The 27,559-nt window shown below is 39.8% G+C and overlaps 2 protein-coding genes across 2 annotated transcripts; one reads left to right on the forward strand and one right to left on the reverse strand.

Annotated features, from left to right (window-relative positions):
• Positions 1 to 10,862: 10,862 nt before the first annotated feature.
• Positions 10,863 to 12,236, forward strand: LOC134638223 (kallikrein-15-like). Its single transcript, XM_063488732.1, has 5 exons — positions 10,863 to 10,952; positions 11,057 to 11,219; positions 11,431 to 11,732; positions 11,811 to 11,950; positions 12,051 to 12,236. The coding sequence occupies exons 1-5, from the start codon at positions 10,913 to 10,915 to the stop codon at positions 12,198 to 12,200; spliced, it is 795 nt and encodes a 264-aa protein (XP_063344802.1). The 5' UTR covers positions 10,863 to 10,912; the 3' UTR covers positions 12,201 to 12,236.
• A 3,378-nt stretch (positions 12,237 to 15,614) lies between these two features.
• Positions 15,615 to 27,403, reverse strand: naa35 (N-alpha-acetyltransferase 35, NatC auxiliary subunit). The gene is made up of 23 exons (XM_063488707.1): positions 27,317 to 27,403; positions 24,825 to 24,953; positions 24,665 to 24,698; positions 24,233 to 24,347; positions 24,012 to 24,086; positions 23,501 to 23,668; positions 23,095 to 23,161; positions 22,631 to 22,674; positions 22,468 to 22,518; positions 22,035 to 22,118; positions 21,514 to 21,628; positions 20,932 to 21,110; positions 20,040 to 20,099; positions 19,779 to 19,885; positions 19,145 to 19,211; positions 18,584 to 18,682; positions 18,296 to 18,474; positions 18,050 to 18,186; positions 17,829 to 17,896; positions 17,186 to 17,326; positions 16,955 to 17,077; positions 16,245 to 16,325; positions 15,615 to 16,033 (listed from the first exon to the last, which is right to left on the reverse strand). Exons 2-23 carry the CDS (start codon positions 24,943 to 24,945, stop codon positions 15,974 to 15,976), a joined length of 2,175 nt encoding a protein of 724 aa, XP_063344777.1. The 5' UTR covers positions 24,946 to 24,953; positions 27,317 to 27,403; the 3' UTR covers positions 15,615 to 15,973.
• Positions 27,404 to 27,559: the final 156 nt, after the last annotated feature.

Below are 27,559 nucleotides of genomic sequence, written 5' to 3' on the forward strand. Positions count from 1 at the left end.
TTTTTTCCTAGCAGCTCCATCATTAACATGATTCATCCACTATCCCTCCTCCACACATGTCCAAACCTTGCCTCTCTAACTTTGTCTCTAAAACACTTGACCTGAGCTGTTCCTCTGATTTAATTAACAGAATAACATGTTAATAATTAGGGTTGATAAACTATTATTAGCCTAAATAAATTACATAAATAAAAGTAGCAAATAATCTGATACTTTTGTCTTTGTACGTGTCACAGAGTAGGCTGTATGAGCTGACCAGCTGCAGAGTAAAAGAGATAAAGTAGTTTCAGCTGGAGCCACAAGAAAAAGTCTCTACAAGAGACAGCTGAGGTGAGCTGAGCACACCTGCAGCCAACACAAGGTGCACACAAACACAGTGAGTGGGGAAAAAACAGGTGAACAAAAACTGCATATAAAACTGTGTCAGCTGCAGCCACAAGGACGATTGGGCACAGGACATATCTGACTTCCTCGCTCTATTGGTTCACATTAAACAACCACATTATCAGGTCAAATTTCAATATAAAGTGTAAAGTAAGTGTGAATCTAGATATTGGGTGTGTCTCTGTATCTTGGGCAGCACTGCAGCAGAACACTTTCTGTAGTTCAAACATTACACAGGAACTCAGCAGAAACTGTTAATGTTTAACCTCTTCATTTGTTTGAAATATTGCAGTAGTTTAACAGCTATCAGAGCTAAGCTGAGAAATGATAGAATAAATTGTGTGTGTGTGTGTGTGTGTGTGTGTGTGTGTGTGTGTTCAAATATGACTCTTTCAGTCATTGATCAATGGTCATGACAATTTGCATCTCAATGATCAAGAAACTAACCTCACAGCCCATTGTTTGTCAGTGGTGCTAATTTCAGTCAATATGCAAATGTACTCCAAACCTGCAACCCTGAATAAAATAATTATATCAAAATATATGGGATGTATGGGTGTTTTTGGTCACAGGTAGACCTGGTATGCAAAACCCCGCTACCCTGTATTTTACTACACTCCTTCCCATTTCTCCTTTCTTCTCAACTCCCACCTAACGGTACATTTGACTGCCATATTAGGCATCTTACTCCACTTGGTTCATGCTATAAAAAAGATGCAGGATCAGACTTTTGGTCACCTGAAGTGATCCACATCCAGAGGGACCATGATGATGCTTTCCTTTGTCTTTGTTTTTGTGCTCGCTGGTGAGTTGTTTTCCTTCATATTCTTGTCTACATTCACGTTTTGAAAAGGAAGAAATTATTTAGCACGAGTGCACTTTTCACCCTTCTCTGCCTCCTCGTGTCAGGTTGTGCATCAGGAGACATTGAGAAGAGGATTGTTGGGGGAGTGTCCTGTAAAGAGGACAGGCAGTATCATGTCCAGATAGACTCTGTTCAGGGGGGCATGACCTGCGGAGGCGCTCTGATTAACACCCGCTGGGTCATCACGGCTTCTCATTGTGCTGAACGGTAAGAAACTGCAGCTTTTGTTGAGTCACTTCACTAATGAGAGGGAATGGTGTTTAAACCTGTTTTGTTTGTTTGTTTGTTTGTTTTTTTGTTAATTTGCAGGATGGTCAAAGTGAAGATTGGCTTAAACAACCAAGTACCATTTTTGAAACAACTTAAAGTTTTTTTTTTTAAACTATTTTTTAGGATCCCCCAAAAATCTTGAGCAGGACATTGATCCTAAACAACAGTTTACCTTCAAAGAAGGTGATCAACCCCATGATATTATGCTGACAAAACTGAATGAGGGTGTGTCAGCACAACTCCAGATCATAGTATGTGCTAGAATAGCCCCAACATACAAGATGATTGAGACTATGCTGTAGAATTTGGGTTTAACTGTCATTTCTTTCTGTTTTCCATAAAAAATGTTTCACATTTCAGCCACACTCCCACTTCATAGAGCACATAGTGTGATATCAAGCTGACCCATTGTTAAATGAGCACTGAAAAATCTGTAGAACAAGGCACCTTCATTTATGTGAACTAAGTAAAACTCAAGATCATAATATGTGCTAGAATTCTGTTTTGTCGGATCACATTCAGTTTTGATGATACACTTGCCGAGACATTGTTTCAGCAACCTTAGTGTGTAGGGTCTTGACATTTATTTCCATCCAGATTTACACTGATTTTTCTCCCAGTTGTGTATCTCGATAGTGAGTCTGTGTGTTTTCACACATCCCAAGATTCTCAGTGAGGTTAACGCCTGGGTCATGTGCTCCCTTAACTACTTATTTACAATTTAGTTAAGGGCAGTCAAACACTTCTGCAGCTAATATTTGTTCTACGTTATACTCTCTATGGTGTAAGTCAGCGGTCCCCAACCCCCGGGCCTCGGACCGGTACCGGTCCGTGAGTCGTCTGGTACCGGGCCGCGAGAATTGAGGCTCAGGTGTGAAATGTATGTTTTTCAGGGTTTTTATCGGTTTTCAGCGTCATTTTGTTATCGTTTTTATCGTCAACTCGGTTTTCCAGGGTCTTTTCACGTGTGTTATGAATAAATCTTCTTTTTTTCGGTACCGGTACTAGTTTTATTTTGTTGTATTTATCCGCGACACCTTAAAGGCATGTCCGTGAAAATATTGTCATAAACCGGTCCGTGGCGCAAAAAAGGTTGGGGACCGCTGGTGTAAGTGACATTAAGATGAAACAAACATAAAACAGATGCCTTGCTGTTATTTCTGGGAGGTCGCAAAGGAGTTTTAGCCAGAACCAAAGAAAAGTCAGTAGCATTAGAGTCAATTCTTACAATGTTCTTAATCAGGCTTTCATTTAAATTTTTTTTGTTGTAAGTGTGTGAGAAATACATTAGAATTTATATATTTCCATCAAACAAGGTATTATTATTGCTATTACTATTAACTGTATTTTTTATGACAGAATTTCTATAATTTCATTAACTACAATTTTCACTGTTTTGTCTTCGCTGCTATCATCATCTGTGTCCAGTCTTAAATAATTCTTACTATGAGCCTAAATAAAAGTGGTAAATAATCCAATACTTATGTCTTTGTACATGTCACAGAGTAGGCTGTATGAGCTGACCAGCTGCAGAGTAAAAGAGATAAAGTAGTTTCAGCTGGAGCCACAAGAAAAAGTCTCTATAAGAGACAGCTGAGGTGAGCTGAGCACACCTGCAGCCAACACAAAGTGCACACAAACAAGGTGAGTGGGGGAAAAAAAACAGGTGAACAAAAACTATTCTCTGTCAGCTGCAGCCACAAGGAAGATTGGTGGCAAAGGACATGTCTGACTTCATCACTCTAGTGGCTCACATTAAACAACCACATTATCAGGTCAAAATTAAATATAAACTGTGAAGGCTGATATTGGCTGAGTTTTTTTGTATCTGTAGAACATTTGCAGAACATTTTCTATAGTTCAAATATCACGGATTTGTTCGAAGTATTGCACTGGCTTAACAATGATCAGAGTGCGGGACTTCAGCAGCTATGCTGCAAACAGAGGTGGACTTAGTAGAGCTACTGATACTTGCACTAAACATACAGTAAGAAAAAAGTAGCTCCTTGAAGGACAATTCTACCATCTAATATAATGTAATATAAAAATAATATTAGTACACAGGAATACAAATGTTGTTTAAATCTTAATATAATTTAATTTCTAACACTGGACTAATACTAGCATTTTTAGTTATTTTCCAGTGCTAGAAAATCAACACTACTGAGTGTTAGTCATTGTTAATCTTTAAAACTGACTAGATTACTGTTAACAATATAACACTGTCAAAAGTGTTCATTAAAAGATACCTGAAGGGTCTACGTATTGTAGCGAAATATTTATACTTCATTACTTCCCACCTCTCACTGTAAAGCAAGTAAATCTGGTGATGATTCCTTTGCTAAAACACTTCAGCAATGGCCATTCTAAATCTTTCTAAAAGTGACGAGGGCACAGGTGACGTGAGAGGAGGTGGAGAAGGAAAGTTAATGCTGCCACCTCTGACACACTGAGCCACAGATTCACACACTTCTCACACTGAGTCACACATCCATCCATTTTCTCATGTACGCTGAAACAACAAACAAATTCATCACTCATAACAAAGTTAATAAGAACATCAGGGGGACAGAGAGAAATAATTACAGCTCTGCGATGGTGTAAACATAAAATCACACAGCTGCTCAGAGCCGACCTCATGATGCCTAGTAAAAGATCTGAGGTTATTATGTCCCTGCGATATCAAACTGTAATCTAATAAAAGAAATGTATATGGTGCATATTATTGTTGTAACATTAACAATAGGTGAATTCATCATTCCATTGACAATAATGTGAGGACTGTGCCACTATATCTTGTGCCACAATAAGAGGAAAATGATAGAGGTTCATGTATTATGTCGTGTTTCATGTTCAATGAAATCTAGTTTACATTTGAAAGCACTACACAGAATAGTTTGTATGAAATAGTAAATCAATGTAGATGAATACAGTGAAATCACAAAAATGGTGTAAAAGAAAAGTAATTATTAAAATACTCAAAAAACAAAGTACTGCAAAATGAAAACATAAATTTAAAAAATAATAAATAACTTTTTTTTTTTTAATTTTTTTTTTTTTTTAAAGGTGCTGTTAACACTTTAAATCCAAAGATTTCAGGGCTGGACTAAGCCTCAAGATCCTAGCAACACCCCTGATATAAGGTATGTATATTTATATATGAATTCCCCACTTGCCCTGTCGGTGGTCTTTATCCTTCTAGCTCGGGTCCTCAACCAGAGGCCTGGGAGTTAAAAGATCCTGCACAGTATCTCAGCTGTTCCTAGGCCTGCTATTACTTCTCATGGACCAATTTTCTTTTACCTTGAATAGTGGTTCTGATGCTCACAGTCCTCAGCCTCCTTCCTTCTGCTTAGCTTACATTCTCAGGATGCTGGATTTGGGGTGAAACCCTACATGCAAAGTAAGGAGCTTTCTTGTCTTGATGTCAGTGGCTTCTGTCTGCTCCTGGATATTTGACAATCTTCACATCATAGGTGTTAATCAACAGCCGTTCATCCTTTTCAGCTGACTCCTCTGGACTTGCCTTACTCTCATCTGGAGGCGCACCTCCAGGCAGTTGACAAGGAGCAGAGGACTGTAGTTGCGATAGATATGGCGCTTCAGTAGGCAGCTGGAAGATGTGGTCCCAGTGGTAATAGGAGCATAAGGAGCGGTAACCAAACTGTAAGAGTGGCTCCAGCAGATTCCAGTTTAAACATCAGGTCCCTGTCCAGAAGAATGCAATCCTAGGAACAGCCAAGATACTGACAGGACCCTCAAGCTCTGTTAGAGCTTTAGTATCACACACATACTACTCCCTACGGGGTGAAAATAAGATATATATGTAAATATAATTTAAAAACATTTTGTTTATCAAATGACCATAGATAAACAGAAAGTACATAACAGAGTCAGTATCTTAACAGTGTGGTGATAATAAGGTACTGGAATGTAGGGATTTCCCAGTATTATAAACCTTTATATGTTGTGTTACACATCTATTTCTGGGTTTAGGGTTTATGGTTATGTAACATTAAGGTTTTTAATGAAGGCAAGAACCATCAGTTGTTTCACGGTGTGGTGGCATGCAGAGAGGATAAGTTGACACCTTATGTCCCCCTTGTCTTTGTGTGTGCATGTTAAATGCTTTGCTTCGTGCTCGGGTTGTTTAAACTGATTACTGAACTATGCAATTAAGTGAAATGAAACGCTTTCGCTCTTAATGTGCTATGACTAAAGCACCGAGTGGAGGGACTATTTGACCTGTCCACTGCGAGGCGCTGTCTGCCCCTGTAATATCTATGTTGCCTGAGCAATGATGTATGATTTCTTGTGTTAACAATGGATTCAAAAATAACTGATTGGTGGAGAAATGTATACTAACTGTTTTGTTGGCTGTGTCTGCTGCAAACGCTGCTACTGAACTGCTTAATTTCCACAAAGGCAGTTTGAACGAAATTAATGTGACAATGAAACAGAAACTAAGAATGCTGAAGCTGCGGTTGCAACATGAGGCATCAAACTTATTGCAAATACTTTAGAAAAAGAAAGTGGAAGGTTGTAAAAGGAGCTTAAAATGCAAATGAATACAATCAAATATCTGATACCTGCAATGCTTATGCAACGAAATGAAAAAAGTCAGCAGTTGAAAACTGTCATCCAGCTATCTGATACTGCCTTAATGATTTTACTGTGCAGATTCAGTCTCTGCTTTAGTGGCTCTGCAGTGCAGTGTTTACACATTCGCCTAGCGTGTGAAAGATCCCCCATCACAAATCTGCTTGGGTTGCATAATTAATGGCATCCAGTGTAAAATAAATACAATTCTGCAGATCAAATTTACAGACCCCTTGTGAAAAATGAAGTAACCAAACGTCTCTTTGTGGGCTTAAATTGACTTTTGAATGGAAAGCTGAAATGGAAGTTAATTTGATAAAAGTCAACTAACAGAATAAGTAATAATATTATGGATCTGTCTTGATGAATGATGAATCGTTTCTCCATCCAGATGAACAGAATTAACTTTTTGGGAATATTATGAATTGTTTGTGGCCTTTTGTTTTGTGCAGATGTTCTGCTCTGTGTAGAAACTTTGACTATATAGCTATATTATCTCATGATGTTAGATGTGTTGTCACTGTAATTTTCATAATGCTACAGTCACCATTCCAAGTGTTCCTGACACACCATGGCCTTCAGCTTTTGTGCTCCTGGCTGGTTCAAAGGTTCAGGAGTGGATTAAAGAACTGAAACATAAAACCTGGAAACTGTCATTTATTCAACTTCAGACTTCTTCAGCAAAGGCTCAAATTCAGTTATGTGTCACATTGATAAACTTAATGTAGCAATGTTTTTTTTTCTTCCCTGCAGAAGTACAGACAGAATATATCAGATACAGATACAGACGGACAAAATGGTGGTGGTTAACCAACCGGACATAGTGGTGGTAGACAAACAGGAGAAGACGGCCGTAGTGATCGATGTAGCGGTTCCCAATGACAGCAACATCAGAAAGAAGGAACACGAGAAGCCCGAGAAATACCAAGGGCTCAGATAAGAGCTCGAGAAAATGTGGAAGTTGAAGTTAACAGTGGTCCCTGTGGTAATCGGAGCACTAGGTGCAGTGACTCCCAAACTAGGCGAGTGGCTCCAGCAGATCCCAGGAACAACATCGGAGATCTCTGTCCAGAAGAGCGCAGTCCTAGGAACAGCTAAGATACTGCGCAGGACCCCCAAGCTCCCAGGCCTCTAGTAGAGGACCCGAGCTTGAAGGATAGACCGCACGCAGGGGCGAGCGGGGAAAATATATCTGTATGTGCTGTAGATGTATCCCCAGCTTTGAAGCACTAAGAGAGGCTTATACAGGCTTATTTTACATGGATTATTCAAAATAAGATGGCATTTTTCAAACATGAACTTTTCTGCAAATACTTTGGAAATGGTTGTCTGTCTAAAATCAGTCGTGTGATTTCTTGAAGTAGTGAGACCTGAAATGACTGAAATGTCATTTTAGTAACACAGAATAGGAAATTATAGTAGATAGAGAACTTTATCACATGTAAGGTCTGTAAAATCTGTTCCCTGCAGACGGGCCTAAAGGGATACAGCGAGACAGAGAAACTCCATTGGAGTCCTGCAGCATATATATATATATGTATGTATGGGTTGGATGGGACCGGTCCCATCCAACTACCGACCAATAACCTGCCTCAGTACTACATGGAAGCTCCTATCAGGCATCATATCGGCTAAGATGAACAGGCACATGGGTCAATACATGAGCGGGGCACAGAAAGGGATTGGCAAGAATACCAGAGGCGCAAAACACCAGCTACTGGTAGACAGAACAGTCAGCCGAGACTGCAAGACCAGACTGACCAACCTGTGCACAGCCTGGATTGATTACAAGAAGGCCTATGACTCAATGCCCCACAGCTGGATACTGGAATGCCTAGAATTGTACAAGATCAACAGGACCCTAAGAGCCTTCATCAGGAACTCAATGGGAATGTGGCGTACAACACTAGAGGCCAACTCCAAGCCCATAGCACAAGTCACCATCAAGTGCGGGATCTACCAAGGAGATGCTCTGTCCCCACTGCTGTTCTGCATAGGCCTGAACCCCCTCAGTGAGATCATTAACAAGACTGGCTACGGATACCGACTACGAAACGGAGCGGTTGTCAGCCACCTCCTGTACATGGATGACATCAAGCTGTATGCCAAGAGTGAACGAGACATCGATTCACTGATCCACACTACCAGGCTATACAGCAATGACATTGGAATGTCGTTCGGACTGGAGAAGTGTAGTTGGATGGTAACAAAGAGAGGGAAGGTAGTCAGAACTGAGGGGACCGATCTACCAGAAGGCAACATTGCAGACATAGAGGACAGTTACAAGTACCTGGGGATCCCGCAGGCGAATGGGAACCATGAAGAGGCCGCTAGGAAAGCTGCAACCACCAAGTACCTGCAGAGGGTCAGGCAAGTCCTGAGGAGTCAGCTGAACGGTAAGAACAAGATCCGGGCCATCAACACCTACGCCCTGCCCGTGATCAGGTACCCTGCTGGGGTAATAGGCTGGCCAAAGGAGGAGATAGAAGCCACTGACATAAAGACAAGAAAGCTCCTGACCATGCATGGAGGGTTTCACCCCAAGTCCAGCACCCTGAGGCTGTACGCTAAGCGGAAGGAAGGAGGCCGGGGACTGGTGAGTGTCAGCACCACAGTCCAGGATGAGACAAACATCCACGAATACATCACGAAGATGGCCCCAACTGACAGCGTGCTCAGTGAATACCTCAGGCAGCAGAAACCCAAGAAAGAGGAGGAAGGCGAGGATCCATCATGGAAGGACAGGCCCCTGCACGGTATGTACCACCGGCAGATAGAGGAGGTGGCTGATATCCAGAAATCCTACCAGTGGCTGGACAAAGCTGGACTAAAAGACAGCACGGAGGCACTAATCATGGCAGCACAAGAACAAGCTCTGAGTACAAGATCCATAGAGGCTGGGGTCTATCACACCAGGCAAGACCCCAGGTGCAGGCTGTGTAAAGATGCCCCTGAGACAATCCAGCACATAACAGCAGGGTGCAAGATGCTAGCAGGCAGGGCATACATGGAGCGCCATAACCAAGTGGCCGGCGTAGTATACAGAAACATCTGTGCCGAGTATAACCTGGAAGTCCCGAGGTCAAAATGGGAGACGCCCCCAAGGGTGGTGGAGAATGACCGGGCTAAGATCCTGTGGGACTTCCAGATACAGACGGACAAAATGGTGGTGGCTAACCAACCGGACATAGTGGTGGTAGACAAACAGAAGAAGACGGCCGTAGTGATCGATGTAGCGGTTCCGAATGACAGCAATATCAGAAAGAAGGAACACGAGAAGCCCGAGAAATACCAAGGGCTCAGAGAAGAGCTCGAGAGGATGTGGAGGGTGAAGGTAACAGTGGTCCCTGTGGTAATCGGAGCACTAGGTGCGGTGACTCCCAAGATAGGCGAGTGGCTCCAGCAGATCCCGGGAACAACATCGGAGATCTCTGTCCAGAAGAGCGCAGTCCTGGGAACAGCTAAGATACTGCGCAGGACCCTCAAGCTCCCAGGCCTCTGGTAGAGGACCCGAGCTTGAAGGATAAACCGCCCGCAGGGGCGAGATGGGTGTTTTTTTTTTAATAGACTGGGTTTTAAAAACATGTTTTACACATTTTAACTATAACTTTTGCATGTAGTTCACCAGAAAGTCCAATAAGAAGCAATATACAATCAAACGGAAAACAGTATCAGCATGATCACATTTGGTTACAAAGGATTTGGTTAAGCATTTGTATAAGTATCTCTTCATGATTCTGAATATGCAAAATACTATAGATATGTTGATATGGGTTCCAAAGCAACTAAAGGAATATTGTGTATACGTTTTCATACATTGGGCTATTAAGCTGTTTAAGCAGCACCATTTAACTTTGACCTAAAATACAATATAAAACTATAGCAGGCAACTCCAATACAAAACAAAAGGTAAGCCTATAATTTGGGCTTACCTCTACTAAAGTAATTATACATGTGGAGGATACTATGACACATATAGTAAAATAATTGAACTAACACTAATAGAAATGAATAAATAAACAGCTAAAAGAAATACATACATGAGCAAAAGCAGCCTATAGAACATTTATAGAGCTCATGTTGGAAAACCCGAATGTGTTTGGCACAACACTGCATTCAGATCAGAATTTTGATTGTAAAAGCTGCCAGACAGTGCAGGATTAAAAAATTAATTAATAAATAAATACATTTGGAGGATGACTTCAGTAGCATGTTGTCATATATACCATAATTCTAAGTGTTTTATTTTTATATAAGTGAATAGTGTTTAATTGACCCAGATCTCTAGCAGGATTTTCCAGGGAGACAGTGGGAAACTAAGCTTCTCCACCCAATGTGATATAAAGAAGTAACTTTTAATTTAAGCCCAAATCAAATCATCATTCATCATATATTGCAATAAATATACTCTAAGTTACATGGAAAAAGCACAAGGCTGCTAAACTATTTTATTTTGAAGTGTAGAGTTTAAGGTGATATAAATTTAAAAAGGCTTTTCTTAAAAGTTTGAAAAACTCTTTAAAAAATAAAACGAATCCCACAAGTTTAGTTTGAGGTAAAAAGGGGCTCCAAACTGGTTCTTCTAGTTCAGGAGGTCACAGGTGGAGCTGGTATGCAAAAACCTGTTCAGTATTTTAAATACACTCCTTCCCATTTCTCCAATCCTCTCCATGTCCCACCCTAACGGTACATTTAACTGCCATATTAGGCATCTCACACCACTTGGTTCATGCTATAAAAGAGATGCAGGATCAGACTTTTGGTCACCTGAAGTGATCCACATCCAGAGGGACCATGATGATGCTTTCCTTTGTCTTTGTTTTTGTGCTCGCTGGTGAGTTGTTTTCCTTCATATTCTTGTCTACGTTCACGTTTTTAAAAGGAAGAAATTATTTAGCACGAGTGCACTTTTCACCCTTCTCTGCCTCCTCGTGTCAGGTTGTGCATCAGGAGACATTGAGAAGAGGATTGTTGGGGGAGTGTCCTGTAAAGAGGACAGGCAGTATCATGTCCAGATAGACTCTGTTCAGGGGGGCATGACCTGCGGAGGCGCTCTGATTAACACCCGCTGGGTCATCACGGCTTCTCATTGTGCCGAACGGTAAGAAACTGCAGCTTTTGTTGAGTCACTTCACCAATGAGAGGGAATGGCGTTTAAAGCTAGTGTGTCATCAGGAGCACAAAGTGAAGGTGAAGTGAAAATGAAAGACAAAACAGAATGACTAAATTTTTAAGCTGTTCAGTAATGTTGTTGTTATTATATTATGTACTGAAATAAACAAATCAATTTCTTTTTTTTCTTTTTTTTGCAGGATGGTCAAAGTGAAGATTGGCTTAAACAACCAAGCACCATTATTGAAACAAATTAAAGGTTTTTTTAAGAATCTTTTTTCAGGATCCCCCAAAAATCTTGAGCAGAACATTGATCCTAAACAACAGTTTACCTTCAAAGAAGGTGATCAACCCCATGATATTATGCTGATAAAACTGAATGAGGATGTGTCTGCTAAACTTCCCACCATCAGGCTTCCTCCTGTTGAGGGGTGTCAAAAACCAAATATGAACGATCCTGTTCAGATTGGAGGATGGGGTTTCAAGACAGCTGATGTGAAAAGTAAGGAAACCCTCAGACACTAGATCCAGTTTTTGGAAATAGAAATAAGTTTAATAATGCTTTATCTTATTTCCTCAGAGGCCAGCAACCCCAAGAATTTAAAGTGCGCTATGACTGAGATAGCTCAGTGTGGAGAGAATGATAAACCTGATAGTAAATACTTTAGTGATGAGTCTACCACCATGTGTGCTCATAAACCTGGCGTGGAGTCCTGTTTTGTAAGCAAACTGTTTGATATATTAACCCTGAGTTGGTTTTAATATTAAACTTTAAACACTGATATTTAAAATGTTCTAACCTCTGAACTCTGTCTTCCAGGGTGATGCGGGTACAGCTGTGGAGTACAACGGCATTTTACATGGAATAATTGTCAGTAACCCTGTTGATAAGTGTGCAAATCCTGTTGTGATGCTGAATATTTGTCACTACAGACAGTGGATTGCTGACACCATGCGGAACAATCCATGAGTAAACCACAGAGGAAATACGTTTCCCTTAAAAATCTCATATCTTATTTTTCCTAATTTATTCTGAGAGTTTAAAATAAACTGGAAAAGATCAGAGACCAGAGAAGCTGAAGCCAAGTACAGTTACAATGCAAACAGCTTGGTTCTGTACACTAAATGAGTTAAACCATTTGTCTCTGAAACCACTGTTTTCATCTATGAATAAAAATGATATGGTTACCTGAAGTTCATGTCTTATCTGATGTCAGTTTGAGGCATTTGAATATCAGATGTTTGTTTTCCATAAAAATTTGATCACTTTCAAATTTCATACTCACTTTTACTTCATATGAGACGTTCTGTAATGTCAGGCTGGCCCACGGTTGATTGAGCGCTGGCAGAACAAATCATCTCCTTCCTGTATGTTAAATCAGCACAACTCCAGATCATAGTATGTGCTAGAATAGCCCTGACATACAAGATGATTGAGACTATGCTGTAGAATTTGGGTTTAACTGTAGTTTCTATTAAAAATACACTTTATAATTTTAGAATATAAAGTACCTGAAGTGTAACACAATAATAATATTTCTGCACAAAACCAAGCATTACAATAAAGTCTGATTCTCCGTTTGAATAAGATTGATCAATTTAAATTCAATCAATTTATTTATAAGCACATTTAAAAACACAGGTTGACCAAAGTGCTGTACATAGTAAAAAACGTAAAAAGTAGAACAAACACAGAATAAAACACAAACTCAGTCGCACTTAAAAGCTAAAAAGTAAAAATGTGTTTTCAGATGTGTTTTAAAAATGTCGAGTGTTGGAGAGATCCTAATATGAAGAGGCAGACTGTTCCAAAGTTTGGCCCAACAATCGCAAAGGCCCGGTCTACTCTGTTTTTTAGCCTGCTTCTGGGGACAACTAGAAGCAACATCAGCTGACCTGAGATTTCTATTTGGAGTATTTTTTGTTAAAAGGTCAGAGAGGTATGACAGAGCTAATCCATTCAGAGATTTAAAAACAAGCAATAACATCTTAAAAACAATTCTACAACGTTCTGGAAGTCAGTGCCAGTTACTGTCCATCTGTCTTTGAGACATGTTTTATTTTTTCAAGGACTGGATATGCAGTCAGCTCACTCTGGATACTGATTACAAAGCTTGAGAGGAAATCATCTGTCAACAAGCTTCCTCAATGTACTGAGGATGAAACCTGAGACGGTACAATGATCATTTTTTATTTATTTTCCAAAAAGAAATTAAATTACAGACAGACTGAAAGTCCATGCTGCTTAAAAATTTACAGTTCAAGGTGAACCCCACTGCTGACCAAAATAACCCCACAAAGGTTGGTCTCACATCTGCTAAAAAGCATCACGATGATCCCCGAGACTTTTGGGAAAATATTCTGCGGGCTGACAAAGAAAGCGGAACTTTTTTGAAGGTTTGAGCCCCGTTAGTTAGTGTAAAACTGGCACTGCATAAAAAGGAGATCATATTAACAGTCAAACGCGGTGGTGGTAGTGTGTTAGTCTGGGTCTGCTTTGCTGCTTCAGGATGGCCTGCTGTGATTAATGGCACCATGAATGTTGCTCTCTACCAGAAAATCCTGAAGGAGAAGTCCGGCCATCAGTTCGTCCCTTGAAGCTCAAGCACCCTTGGGTTACGCAGCAAGTCCACCTCTGAATGGCTTAAAAAATAAATAAAATGAAGGTTTCAGAGTGGCCTAATCAGTTAAATCAGATTTAGATGCTTTGGCATGATTTTAAAAGGGCCGCTCATGGTTGAAAACCCTCCAGTGTGGCTGAAGCAATTTTCCAAAGAAGAGTGGGCCACAATTCCTCCCTCCTGTCCAGAGACAAGAAAAGACTCATTGTCAGTTAAGCTTGATTGCTTTACTCAGGCAATCTTCGTCTTGTCTTGAAATTTCTTTGATGATCTGAAACATATGAGTGTGACAAATATGCAAAAAAATAAAATAAAAATAAATAAATTGTGAAGCAGGTCAATACTTTGTTGCAGCACTGTATATATATTTTTTGTCTTCTTCTGATGTGTGATGATGGCTGTAGTGTTCTCGTGTTAAATAAAAGGGGTAGGTCTTGATGGTTCCTGGCCTGTAAAGCAGGAGTACCATTACTTTTACAAACAGAGGGATAGATCTTCAAAATATTTAAGCTTGAGAAAATTAAATCTTGTCTAAATTTAGTGGCATTCAAACTATCACTTTATTACCACAGGTCTTCACTCTGCACGCATGACTCTTTGGGCTTAAATTGTAAGAAATATACGTTTAAAATGACCGAAAGCTCTGGTATCTCATTGCCCAGATTGTTCTGAAAATAGAAAAATGAAAAAAAAATTAACTGAAAGAATGTCTTTTTTTTTCTGTGAAAACACTGTAAAGCAAATTTAAAGGGGAGATTTAGTGGGATGTTCATCGCAGGGTGTTTAGCCAATGTAAAAATGTAGTTTGATCTTTTGGATTGTGAGTCTTTTCCACAGCATGTCTTCTTTCTTGTCTTCCTTCTCTCACCCCAACCGGTCACAGCAGATGGCCGCCCCTCCCTGAAGCTGGTTCTGCTGGAAGTTTCTTCCTGTTAAAAGGGAATTTTTCCTTCCCACTGTTGCCAAAGTGCTTGCTCATAGGGAGTCATATGATTGTTGGGTTTTTTCTCTGTATATATTATTGTAGGGTCTACCTTACAATATAGAGCGCCTTGAGGCGACTGTTGTTGTGATTTGGTGCTGGATAAATAAAATTGAATTGAATTGAGCTTCAATTGTTTTGTGTATGTATTGTATGAGTGTAGACTTGTTCGTAGATAAACATTCATATTTTGGGATTATATGTTGAACTCTGAACACTGATTTACAAGTTATGGAATCTGAAATAAGGGAGTAGGAACAAGTCAGTGTAAACTTCATCCTACTCCTTTTCGAGCATAAACATTGTGTAGAGAGATACTGTGACAACTTGATGTTTATACTTTTGTCTGTTCTTTTTTCTCTTATTTTAGTTATCTTGACATCCTCAAAATAAAACTCTATTCTATTCTAAAAAAACCCCAAAACATAAATTATATAGTAGATAGTAAAAAAAAACCCCAGCAACTTTCTGTCATTAAATTCTTTATTAAATTGATATTTACGTTGGTGCGGTATGCATGGCTGTGGGGAAGATCCTTCCCCACAGCCATGCAAAACTTATGAAAATACAGCTAAAACACCCCAATTATTTTTTTCTTCCAGATTGTCAGATCTCGGGCCTTATGCTTCACACCTCTGTTTTACAGAGACTGCACATTGTATTGTCAAGTTTTCAATCTGACTCAGTCCAGTAATCACATAAAGTCAGGGACAATAAGCTTTAACAGGACATCATTTTTAGATTCAACGCTGTTCCTCAGATAAACATGCAGACACATACAAAAAAGTTTCATATGATTTAATGATATGAACCCATTATCATTACAGCACTCTTTATAAGCATTCACAAGACTTGTTCTTCAGGCAGCATCCATCTGCCAGTTCTTTGCACAAAAGCACATCGGCTCTTCTGTAACACACACACAGAAATACAAATGTGCATACTGTCACTCGTTGAGGTCCAGTGGTGAGTTCTCTGGTTTCATCTCTCAGAAAGGTGAGAAAAGAGTCAGGTGCAGACACTCCTGTGCATGGCGTTACAGTTAAATGTGTCACACAAACTGTTGGACGAGGTCTGGGTCAGGGCCGCTGCACACCCGTTCAGGTGAGGAACGCTGTCACCCTGTGGCTCGGGGCGGGATCAAATAATCTTCACTATGGGGAAGTACTTATGAGCTGAGAAGTCAAACTCTGGGAGCACCTAAGGGTAAAGAAATGTATAGCTGCATTAAGAGAAGCCCATTGCAACCAGTATGTACACAGTTAGTACTTTTTAAAATATCAACTACTCCTATTTAAATTATCAAATTTATTTGTTTGATTCTTTTGGTTTGTAGCTTAAAACATCTACGTTGTATTAACTGTAAATGCAGACACAAACAATAATACAAGTAATGTGAGTAATGTGTTACCTTGGTTTCCTTCTTATGACCTCCAGCCAGTAGTTTCATAACTACAATATTAGGTTTGGCCACCTTCAGTATACGGTTCACCTGTTATCAAAGAGTAATAAGTGATTATAGAACAAGACAAGAAAAGGTGCAGATAAGATATCATTGTATAAAATTGAAAACCACCCCAAGATAATGACATACACCGTGTCTTTTATGCATCGCAGCCAGATTATAGAACAGTGTGTTCAAACCAAGGGACAGCCACTGGAGCTAATGATGCTAACGTGTTGCTGTTCGGACACAGGCAGCTGGAGCAGATCAGTATCTGTAAGGCCTCACCGTCACTACTTTGAAGCTATAAAGTGGCCTTCTGCACTCTGTGTGTGCTGCTGGTGCCTTTTGGAGCATCTGTGATGAATTATGTGACTAAAATTACGGCTTGCTGGGTGATAAAATCCATCTATGAAGTTTGTGTTTCAGTTTTGGTGATTGACAGAGCAGTATTTTACCAATTTACTCATTTGTTTATATGGGCATCTATCTAGCTAGTAATAGCTAAACGTAGGGCTTTATGCATGCATCCAAATAAGGTTTGGCTCGAATGCAAGATTAGTGCTACACTCTCTTGTAAAAGAGAGTCTTAATCTCAAGAGTTTTACTTCGTAACTAAACAAATGCTTATGAACATAAACCGCTGTATTTATTTCACAGTATTTTGACTTTCTGACCTCCGGATCGGGACTGGGCACATTTTCAAGGATGAGCTTCGCCTGCTGAAAGTGTTTGCTAGCTGCCAGATAGAGGTCTGCAGAGCCTGGTGGAGGATTGTATTTCTTCAGATCAGACATCTCCTGAAATAGGCAAGAAGAGGAGAAACATTTTAAAAAGAGAGTGGAATATTTAAAAAAAAAAAGAAAAAAGAAAAAAAGATGAATTAGGCCCATAAAAAGACACAGTACCTTGAACTGGATGTAGTGCACAGGTGGAGGGGTGACCACACTGTTGAAGGGGGCGAAGCGATGCTCATAGCGAACCTGCTCGCTGTCCAGTTCAAACTGAGGCTTACGCACCTTCCCATCCATATCCAGAGCTACCATCGTCTGAAGAGAAAGGCCGGGAAAGGGCATGTTACACTTTGTTGTGCCAAAAGGGGAGGAGGGGGCTCTCTGCACCGGGGCTGTGATCGACCGTGGCTGCTGGGGCCCTGTGGGTCCTCTGAGCCTGGCTGGGGGGCTTCTTAGCCTCCCTCCTGCTGTGTGCCCAGCCTGGAGGCTGCGGTCTGTGACCGGCTCCCGGTGCAGACGGCTCCCTGTGATAGTGTTTCCTCACTTGGCTAATACGTACCCAGCCCAATTTTACTCTTTAGGTGTGTGTGTGTGTATGTGTGTATGTGTGTGTGTGGGGGTGGGGGGGTGGGGGGATGTGTGTATCATGACCGCTTCTGTTAATGACAGTGCGGGGAATGAGTGGGAGGGTGAGGTGGGCTGCTTTTAACCATGTAAAGCACTTTGTGCTACAGTTTGTATGAAAAGTGCTTTATAAATAAAGATTGATTGATTGATTGAAAAGTGGCCTAATAAAGGCCATTATTTTTATGCCTACCTTGTACATGCCAGCACACATGTTCTGGTATGCTTGACTCATGGTAATCTCCTTGCTGAGAGGGCGAACTGAAGAAAATCAGAAACAAGAACTTCAGTGCTCTTTGGAGAAATATCGACAGGATGATGCCACTTCTACAATGAATTGGTCGTTTCTGATCAGACTTCAGTTTTTATGTTGTGGTTATCCGCTTCAGATAAAAGCAACACAACAAAATGTACCTTTCTTCTTCTTCTTGGTCTTTTTGCTGCTGCGCCCTTTCAGCTGCTCCTCTAGAATCCGCTCTTCTGCCATCTGAGAGGAGTCAGCTCTGCTTAGAGTGGACATCAGCCACGCATAAAGGAACTCTGACAGGTACCTACAACCAAAACAAACACATGCTCATTTACAGCAAACCTGCACCCAGGTTATGTGGGAGGGAGAGAGTTCAGCTTCTGCCAGTAATTCACAGAGGCATGCAATCTTACCAGTAAATGTAATAGTATTCATGCATGCTGTAAAGCTCCAGCTCAAAGCCACTCAGCAGGTACTGAATCATGATCCTCAGGTTATGATAGAGGATCCAGGTCCCAAGACAGGCTAGATGCTGTCGTTGAGGCTCCAGTTTCATCAGTAAGCTATGCAGAGCTGCATCCACCTTCTCAGCCTGTAGAGCACAAAGAAAGAGTTCTGAGGTTGCTTGATGAATTTAGAGAAACTGCCTGTAGCACGAACTGCAAAGACAGCTAATTTGGATGAACGTAGCTGCAGCTCACTTCATCTTGCAGTGTGGCAAACTCTTCAAGAATGTGTCCCAGCTTGTCTCTCTGTCGAGCACGGTTGTGTCCGTGGATCTGGATGAGGCTGCAGAAAGGCTATGGGGAAAACACTCAGTTCAGTTCAATTCATATTACGCCAGTTCAGTCAAAAACAGTCACCTCAAAGCCCTTCATACTGTAAAGACTCTGTAATATTAGAAAGAAACCCTAACAATCAGACGACTCGTTATGAGCAAGCACTTGGCAACAGTGGGAAGGAAAAACTTCCTTTTAACAGGAAGAAACCTCCAGCAGAACCATGCTCAGGGAGAGGGCAGCCATCTCCTGCAGCAGGTTGGGGGTGAGTGGCAAGAGAAAATGAATACACACAACAATCATAAACATAATCCATTATAGGGATGAACGTTCGTGATGTTTATATTTTATTACACATAATAATGGTGGAAACACATGTCTATGTCTACTTTCATACGATTTACCTCTAAGTCAGCTACTGAGAGTCAAATATAATAAACGATGACTTAGATATAGAGACATTGAGCCACAGCAATAACATACCCTGGAGCAGTGTGTAACAAAAGAGTCAATGTAGTCCTTCGCTTGGTGATTGTTGAAGAGACAACACCTGGAGAGACAGAGGTACATCAACACATGTGACAAGGTGTATCTGAGCCAAACACCGGGACTGTTGTTCTGTAGATTAGCTTCCGAATTGTCTATTTGAGGTTTACAACCAGAACTCACACACTGCAGTGCGTTCAGAGTAAGTGTATCCAGTAGCTTAACTGCAGGCCAAGGGGTTTTGAAATGATCACTGTTATATGATATCTAATCACTTGTTATCATTTATTATACAATATCAGTGTGTTCAATGTTTCCACTGATGATCAGATGTTAAATAAGTGGTTATGATATTTGACTAGTTTATAAAGGATATTGTTATTAACTGTTTTAAATCCGATCACATCATATCTCATTTCTCACTGCGTTTCATTTCAGCCTACAGTAATGTCATTATTGTGTCATATATATCCTGATATTTTTCTGTTGCATCAACTATCCTCTGACAGTAGAAAGGTTAAAGTAATCAATACAGGTAAAAGCATATTGTAAACCTCAAATCACAGCTAAGCTAGTGACAAAACAACAGACCGAATAATCTCATTTAGTATTTAAAAAAAAAAAAACTTACTTGTATGAGAGGACTGGTGGGCTGACAAAGTACCTCAGAGCATCTTTAATCATGTCTTGCATCAGGTGGGTGCCAAACACTTTTTTATTATCTATCAGGAATGTAGTCTGGATTGATGGGAAAAAATGAAATGTAGTTTCATTTACTTTTTTATTAAATACTCCACAGTATCTAATATTTGCATAGGTTGTATCTACACGGATCACCAAAATAAAACCACAGGTACATTTGAAAGATTTAGGAAAGCAAGTATTCATCTACCTGAAGAAGAGATCTGGAGAGTACACAGGGAGACTGCTCACTGAATTCACAGAAGAAGTCCTGGTAAAAACATCAACAACAACAAAACACAATCTTTAAGTTATCATAGAAGAAACTTTATAATTAGAGTCCGAGCACGAAACGTGCGAAGGCTGTTTGTTATTATTATTTTGTCCAATGAATTGCCTTTTTGAAAGTCTTAACATAGTCATAAATTCATGAAATTTGGCACACGTTGAAAAATAAGATATTTTATTGGTTTGGAACAGCTGTATACATGAAACTTGGTACACACGTGTAACATACAAAGACGGACAAAAATGTCCAGGGGCCCATCACCCCAAACCCAACAGGAAGTGGTGATGTCGTGGCGGCACGCCACATTTCGATCATTCGCCACGAAACTGCTGTAACTCAAAAACGGATTGAACAAACTCTACCAGACTTGACAGGCATGATGAGAGTCTGGCTCTGAACAGATTGATATACCATTTGTCAGCGGTAGTTTGAGCGCCGCCTAGTTGGAACAGGAAATGCGCAGTAGCTTATAATCATTATCAAATCTAGATTAAATTTTAATAGGTGGTTCCAGTGTGCCATACTGTTAACTGGGATACTTCATCGCCACCTAGTGGGCACAGAAGGTGTTGGGCATGGCTCGATGGTGCCAGAGTGCGTGGGCTCTCTCAGTGCTGCTTGCAGCTTTAATTTCAATTTATATTTCCAACTGGACACACAAATCCCCTTTGGGGTTGTCTCAGGGAGGGCATCTGGTGCATAACTGAAACAGTCTAGCTTTTAGAAGAAACTTTCTAATGTCCTGAAAAGCTTGTTTATAATAAAACTTAATAAAAAATAATGCATCAAGACAAACCTCAGGAAATGTATTTACCAGTATGCCATGTAGGTTGGTGGTGTTGATCACGTCACAAACAGTCTTAATGCGCTCTATAAGCTTGCTGAAATACGCCACCATGTCCTCCCTCTTAATGATTTTGGCGTAGCGAGGAAAGGTGGGTGGCAGCAATCTTTGGTTGACTAAAGGCTCAAAGCCCATCATGATGGGGTGGTCTGCAGCAATCACAGGGGAAAAAAACAAACAAATCACAACATAAATTAGAGACATTAACACAGGTCACATTTGAAAAAAAAAATGTAACTGAATCATCTTTAAGAACTTGCCAAACCAAAGTAAATGAAAAGAAGTTGATTTTTTTCAGTTCTGTGTGAGGAAAACTGTTAGTGTAGACAGGTTACATCCAGTGTGGACTGTGCTGTAACTTTAGGTAGCCATTAGGATGACTTAACTGGATGACTGGAGCCTCAGAATGATTATTTTATGCTCAAATTCTTTAATTACCCATTTTTAAACATATCTTTTGCAGCTGTAGCTGAGCTGTTGGCTTGCAAATTGCAAAAAAAGCTAAACTTGTACTCCTCCACTTAACAGATTAAACGTGAATGTGCGTGCTACCTCCTTTAGTGGTGTCATTTTGTGACTGGATGCCATGCTGAATGCTGGAATGAATGGGGGATAACAGGTCAGCTGCCTGTGCCACGAGCTTCTGGGCCTCGCTCACTGAGCTGGTCTGATAAAGACACAAAACAAAACACTTACTAACAAGCCCCCTTATCAACAAAAGTATATATAGTTTGTAAATATCACAGTTATATATAAACATCAGGGTTTTTCTAACACATCAAAATTTCGTCCTCAGAAGAAAATCATCAGGATTGTTAAAAAACAAACTTCCTCCATTAGTCTTTGTTTTGTTTTTAAGATATTTTGCTTCATTTACTCAAGCAGAAAATATATTTTTGTTCAGAAATAAAGGAAAAATGTTAGATAAGGTAACATTCTCATTACCTCAGCTACATGTGGACTACTTGTCTTTTCATGTGTAGTCACAGGAAAAACTCTGTTTATATGTAACGCGTGCAGTAAACAGAATCAGTCTCTATCTGCTGCTGGGCTTTTGTCGATATGTGCATTACCTCTTTCTTGGTAAAGGCGATCAGTGCAGTCAGTAGAAGGCGTGTGAACTTTATTCTATTGAATAGTGCCAGACACTGTTGATGCTGAAAAAACAAAGCATGGGAGAACATTGCAGAGCTATTAATACACCTGTTTTTTTTAAAAGACTGCTCAGAAAAGTCCATTTTTGGGTCTCCTTGTTTTTTTCCCCTTCCTATCTTTATATAACTATATAAGTGAAAGAGCTGGAAATTCCAGAGCTGAGTCTTTAAGAGGTCATGTGAGTCCCACACTCTTTATTGACACAGAGATATAGCCGGTAGTGAGATATGACTCACAAGGTATAAATTACAAAGAAACACGAGATAATTTGTTCCTGGAGTTAAAGAAAATGCCTCTAGAAAAAAAACTGTTGCAAAAACTCAACACAAATGCGTGACTGATCTCACTTACCTCCAGCTCAACCTCCGGGTTTCGCTGCTCACCTTGTCGACTGCGCGTACTCTGACGGAGCACAAAATAGCCCAGAAACATTGCATGTCAGAAAAGCTTTTGCATTATCAGTGCTTCATTGAAATGGCAACGGCCTTTACTTAAAGCAATCAAGAATAATTACCTTAACTTTCCTCTGTAATTCATCTTCTACATCTTTCAGCATACCTGAAGGGATTAATACATCATGAGAGATGAATGATTACAGTGGTGTCTGCCTGTAATTGCTTTAGCTGTCTACACTGTAGTTGATGCTGCAGACTAAAGCCCAATCCCAATGTGTACACACTGGTTCATAAACTTGGATGTGTGTTTATGCTAAAACCACGAAGGCCTACTGTCAAAGTATCAAGTGTTCTTTGGCAGAGATTTTTAAACCTTGTTGCACGTCTACATTTCTGCAGATGCTGCCTGAGGGCATTACCCACAAAAAGTCCCAAACACACAATCCTAGACCTCAAACTGACTTGAATGTGTGCTCCTGTGCACTCGAATGGTATCATTTAGGTTGTTAAGAGTTTCATTTTTATGCTTTAGGTTGGAGATTGATATTGAGCCTTACTCAGTTATGACTGGAAGTCTTCATACCTGTCACCCGCAGATCTGTGACACTATTAGCCATCTTAAAGCCATAGGTCATGGCCTGGAAATCCTCCTGCATAAAGAAATATAAGATAAAAATCACCATTCAGACATATGACAGTTTTATAAATGGGCTACTACGAGAACAACTTTTCAAACAAATAGGTTTAAACAACACACATTTGCAATCAAACTAAAGCTCTTTGGGTCCTGAAATGCTACACTGAGCTCCATCTTTCAGATATCTCAATTTTTACACACAACTTAATCACAGCTTTTTCTTTCCCACCTGGGTTTTTTTGTGTTGGTCCATGATTTTTACCTGCTATCTGTTCTGACTTTATGTCCACATTGAAACGTGCAGTACCACAGTAACCAAACATTTACTGACTGACAGCAGAAAACTGCTCACCTCTTCAAACACAGCAGCCTTGTTGACCTTTTCCCGGGAAATGTCACACACCTTCAGCAAGCCCAGGGCAAAAGCTTTGAGGGCTGGCTCCTCAATCAGGTCAGGGTTGTGAACATAGAGGCAGGTAAACACAGTCTGGGCCAGGGAGTGGCCCTCCAACCATGTTATCTATATATACACACATATTAGAAAACATAAACATGCATACATAAATATGTCTTGATCAGTGAGTCCGCAGTTTGAGTCATCGCTGGCTCGACCTATATCAGTAATCTCGCCAAAGCTTATTGTGTTTCTCAAATTTTACAATCTAATAAAGACAAAAATGGCATAAAAACGTTAAAACAGCTACAAATACAGAATATAGATTAAGCTAATACTACTGCAGCAAACATTTTCTAATCCAGTCACATTTCAGAAAATCTGCAGTACAAAGGAATTACAGGGGGCAGCACATTACTTGAATATAACTTTCAAAATTTTGCCTTATAATAAGCAAAAGCTAACTAACCAAACAGCAGAAACAGGTGTCGATGATCCCGATGAGTTCAGGAAGACTGAGGTCTTTGACCTTGATGGCACCCTCCTGGAACAAAGAAAGAGCAAAATAAGGTGGTTAAATGTGTTTTATACACACAAACAAATGAAACTAAGATCTGAAAAATTAAATCTAGGATTACATTACATCTCTGTCTGTATACTGTTTTCATTCCATGAAAAAGAGATCAGTACCTTAATAGCTTGCTCAAAATTGAGCACTTTCCTGTTGACCTGGTTTCCGATCATTCCCGCATCCATCTTAGGATCCATCATCTCTATAGCTGACATGGCTTCAAACAAGCCAAACCTGCATTAGAAGTAAAACATTTTTGACCTCTGTAACATTTTTTCTGTGTTCACTACATAAAAACACTGACAATATTTATGGACCGATCCAAAAATGAATGCAAATATCAACCCAATTAAATTCAAAGTCACTTGTGGCAAAAACATTAGAAGCTTTCATTATAATTACTCCGCACAGTCAATGTTTTGAACTATGACTTTGGGACATGAAAACTTTTTTAATTGAGGATCTGTCCAGCAGTAAGATGAAAAGGTTGTTTCTAATTTGAGGGACTCTTGAAAATTTGAATCTGCAAAAAAGCACTTTGGTGTACTCACAGCTTGTCATGAAGCAACTCTCCAAGGTTCAAATCTGCATGAATAAAGGATGACAACAAGGAAGGAGAAACACGTCAGTCCCTTTTTTTAACTGCACACAGATGACCCACCCCAAACACACACACACACGCACACACACACACACACACACAGTCCTTACCTTTGCAGGCGCTTTTGAATTCATGTGTAATATCAACCCAGTTGGCGTTGTTCTTCATCTTTTCTGGGATACCCAGCCCCCAGCCAGTGTCATCATCATCAACTGCTGATTTCATCACCATGGTGACAGCTTAAGACACATAGATAAACATTACATTAAATTAACCATTGCATGCCAATGTAAAGCATTTTGCTAAGTCATCCATCCAATTGCCTAGCCAACTTAAAAGTTCAGGGAGGCGCTAACACAGAGATGCAAACAACCATAAACTCTACTTGCACAACTACACTTAATGCCAATTTAGAATCAGCAATTAACATACGGTTTGTGGGAGGACACCAGAGCACCCACAGGAACCCCACAAAGACACATGGAGGATATGAAAAAACAAACAAACACACACACACACACACACACACACACACACACACACACACACACACACACAAAGCTCCAAATCTGCAATGTCTCCACACTTTTTCTTTCCTTTACTGAAAAGAAAGATTTATTTTCCTATATAAAAACATTTTTTCTCATTTTTGTATTTATTTATTATTTTAATAACAGATATAGCCATGCTTGTACCTGATGAATTCTAGCTCAAAGTTAGTACTAGGTCCTTGTTATAATTAGCTCAGCTAATGGCATAAGAGTTACACTTGATTAAGAGGTTTCTTATCTTATTAGGTTTTTTGTTTACTAGAAAAAAGAAAACTTTCAGTATTTCCTTCCTACAGTGAAATCCTATTTTCCTCAGGTCATAGGCTAACAAAATTCTAATTCTTGAGACAATGTAGGTTCAATATCCCTAGGATTAGTGGGGTTAGGTTAGCTGGTGTTTGATGTTTAGTGTGATTGTGAGTGTGAATGGCTGTCCGTCTCTCTGTGATAACCCTGCAACAGACTGGTGAGCTGTCCAGGGTGTACTCTGCCTCTTACCCTACGGTAGCTGGGAAGGGTTCCAGCCCCCCACTACCATGATAAGGAGGGGAAGCAAATGGATGGATGGATCTTCAGGATGTATTTCCACTAACTACATGAGCAGAATCATCCACGTAAAGGATTCAGTTTCATGAGACACAGCCTGAGGCATGTCATTAATATAGATGGAAAAAAGTAATGAACCTAAAATAGATCCTGTTATACCATAAATAACATTTCCAAGGGGTGACCTTTAAGATTCATTATTTAATTCTACGTAATATTTTCTTTCCAATAAAAGTCTTGAACCACCTCAGATATTTACATAGATTTCCTGTGTGGATTAGAGAAAATCCAAAGTAAATTAAAAATTGTTTTAAAGTCATTAAACATGTACACTGTACAATCATTCCACAGTGGAAAAAGAAGAGTTCAAAGAAGTCATCAAAAACCCAAAATTACCATGACATTCATGCCCATAACGAGTGTATGTAAACTTCTGACCAAAACTATATTGGCTCTATATCTGCTTGTAGAGTAGAATAATCTACAGTTTCAAAAGACTTCTGAAGGTAGTGTATATTATACTGTATATTAAATATAATTTTATTACTGAGCTATGAAAGGTTAGTATGAGTAAAGTACCTTGGCCTAATAATAAAAAACATAAACATTTAAAACTTCATCATGCAGTGTAACAGTTGTAACACAGCTCAAAGTTAACGTACAGTAAGAAAGTGAATGTGATCCAACGTAATAATATAATTCATTGATCAGTCATAGAGCTTGTTTTTTTGCTTCTCAGCATTAAAACCGCAATGCATTATTATTTTTAAACTGGAAATGTGTCAATTTATGTATGTTCTTAAAAGCTTTTACGCATTTTTGTTTACATTAGATCTTGACTCATTGAAGTTTGACGAGGCTGATCTAAGCTAACAACAGAGGATTAACATGCGAGCTGACTTGAGAAGCTTGTTATGGCCTAAAATGGTGTAAACTGCACTCCAGAGTGTCCTGGAAAGTCTCAGCCGTCTACACTAATGAACTGATGTGGGTCAGGGAGAGTTGAAACCATTTTTAAATGACTGGTTCATTCACCTGTAACATATATAACGTTTAGAGGACATATAAGAGGCAACACTGGTAATCGCTTGTATAGATGCCTGTATAAAAAGCCTATCAGAAATCGATATTACCCGATTAAATGCCCGTAAAATGATCAATGAGATAAGTAGTAACTGCTTGTCTCCTAACATATACCTTTTTGAAACTAATAACATGGATGTCAAAAGGTCACCTAAGTTTACACAGTCCTCAAAAGCGTACTAAAACTCTTAGGCAAGATACATAATTTTAAAAGACACGAGATGGTGTGAGTTAGCTATCACCAATCGTCACATTAGCTAGCTTTACCGTGTGCAAACAAGCTAATGTTGCCGACAGTGAGTGTTCTCTGTGAACAAAAGCTGCTTATGGATGTTTTAACAGGTTAATCCATTCCACTCAGGCATATAAAACACGAAGACTGTTACTTAGAAATTATACTTTCGCTGTAAATCAGCACGTACCTTACTATATTGTATTAACCATGTAGCTAATCAAAGATCCCCCCGAAGACTGTAAAGACTGGCGCACATGAATGACGTCATCAGCAGCAGCGATAGGAAATGTAGTCCTGTGAACGCCAAGCCCAACGGAACGCTTATGGCTTAAAATCAGACCAGTGATGATATAAAACGATTTTTGAGTTTTAAGGATTCAGTGAGCTAATTTACGATGTTCATATCGTAGCATTAAATGCCGCTTACACC

This window comes from Pelmatolapia mariae, linkage group LG12, assembly GCF_036321145.2.
Source record: "Pelmatolapia mariae isolate MD_Pm_ZW linkage group LG12, Pm_UMD_F_2, whole genome shotgun sequence".
NCBI lineage: Eukaryota > Metazoa > Chordata > Actinopteri > Cichliformes > Cichlidae > Pelmatolapia > Pelmatolapia mariae.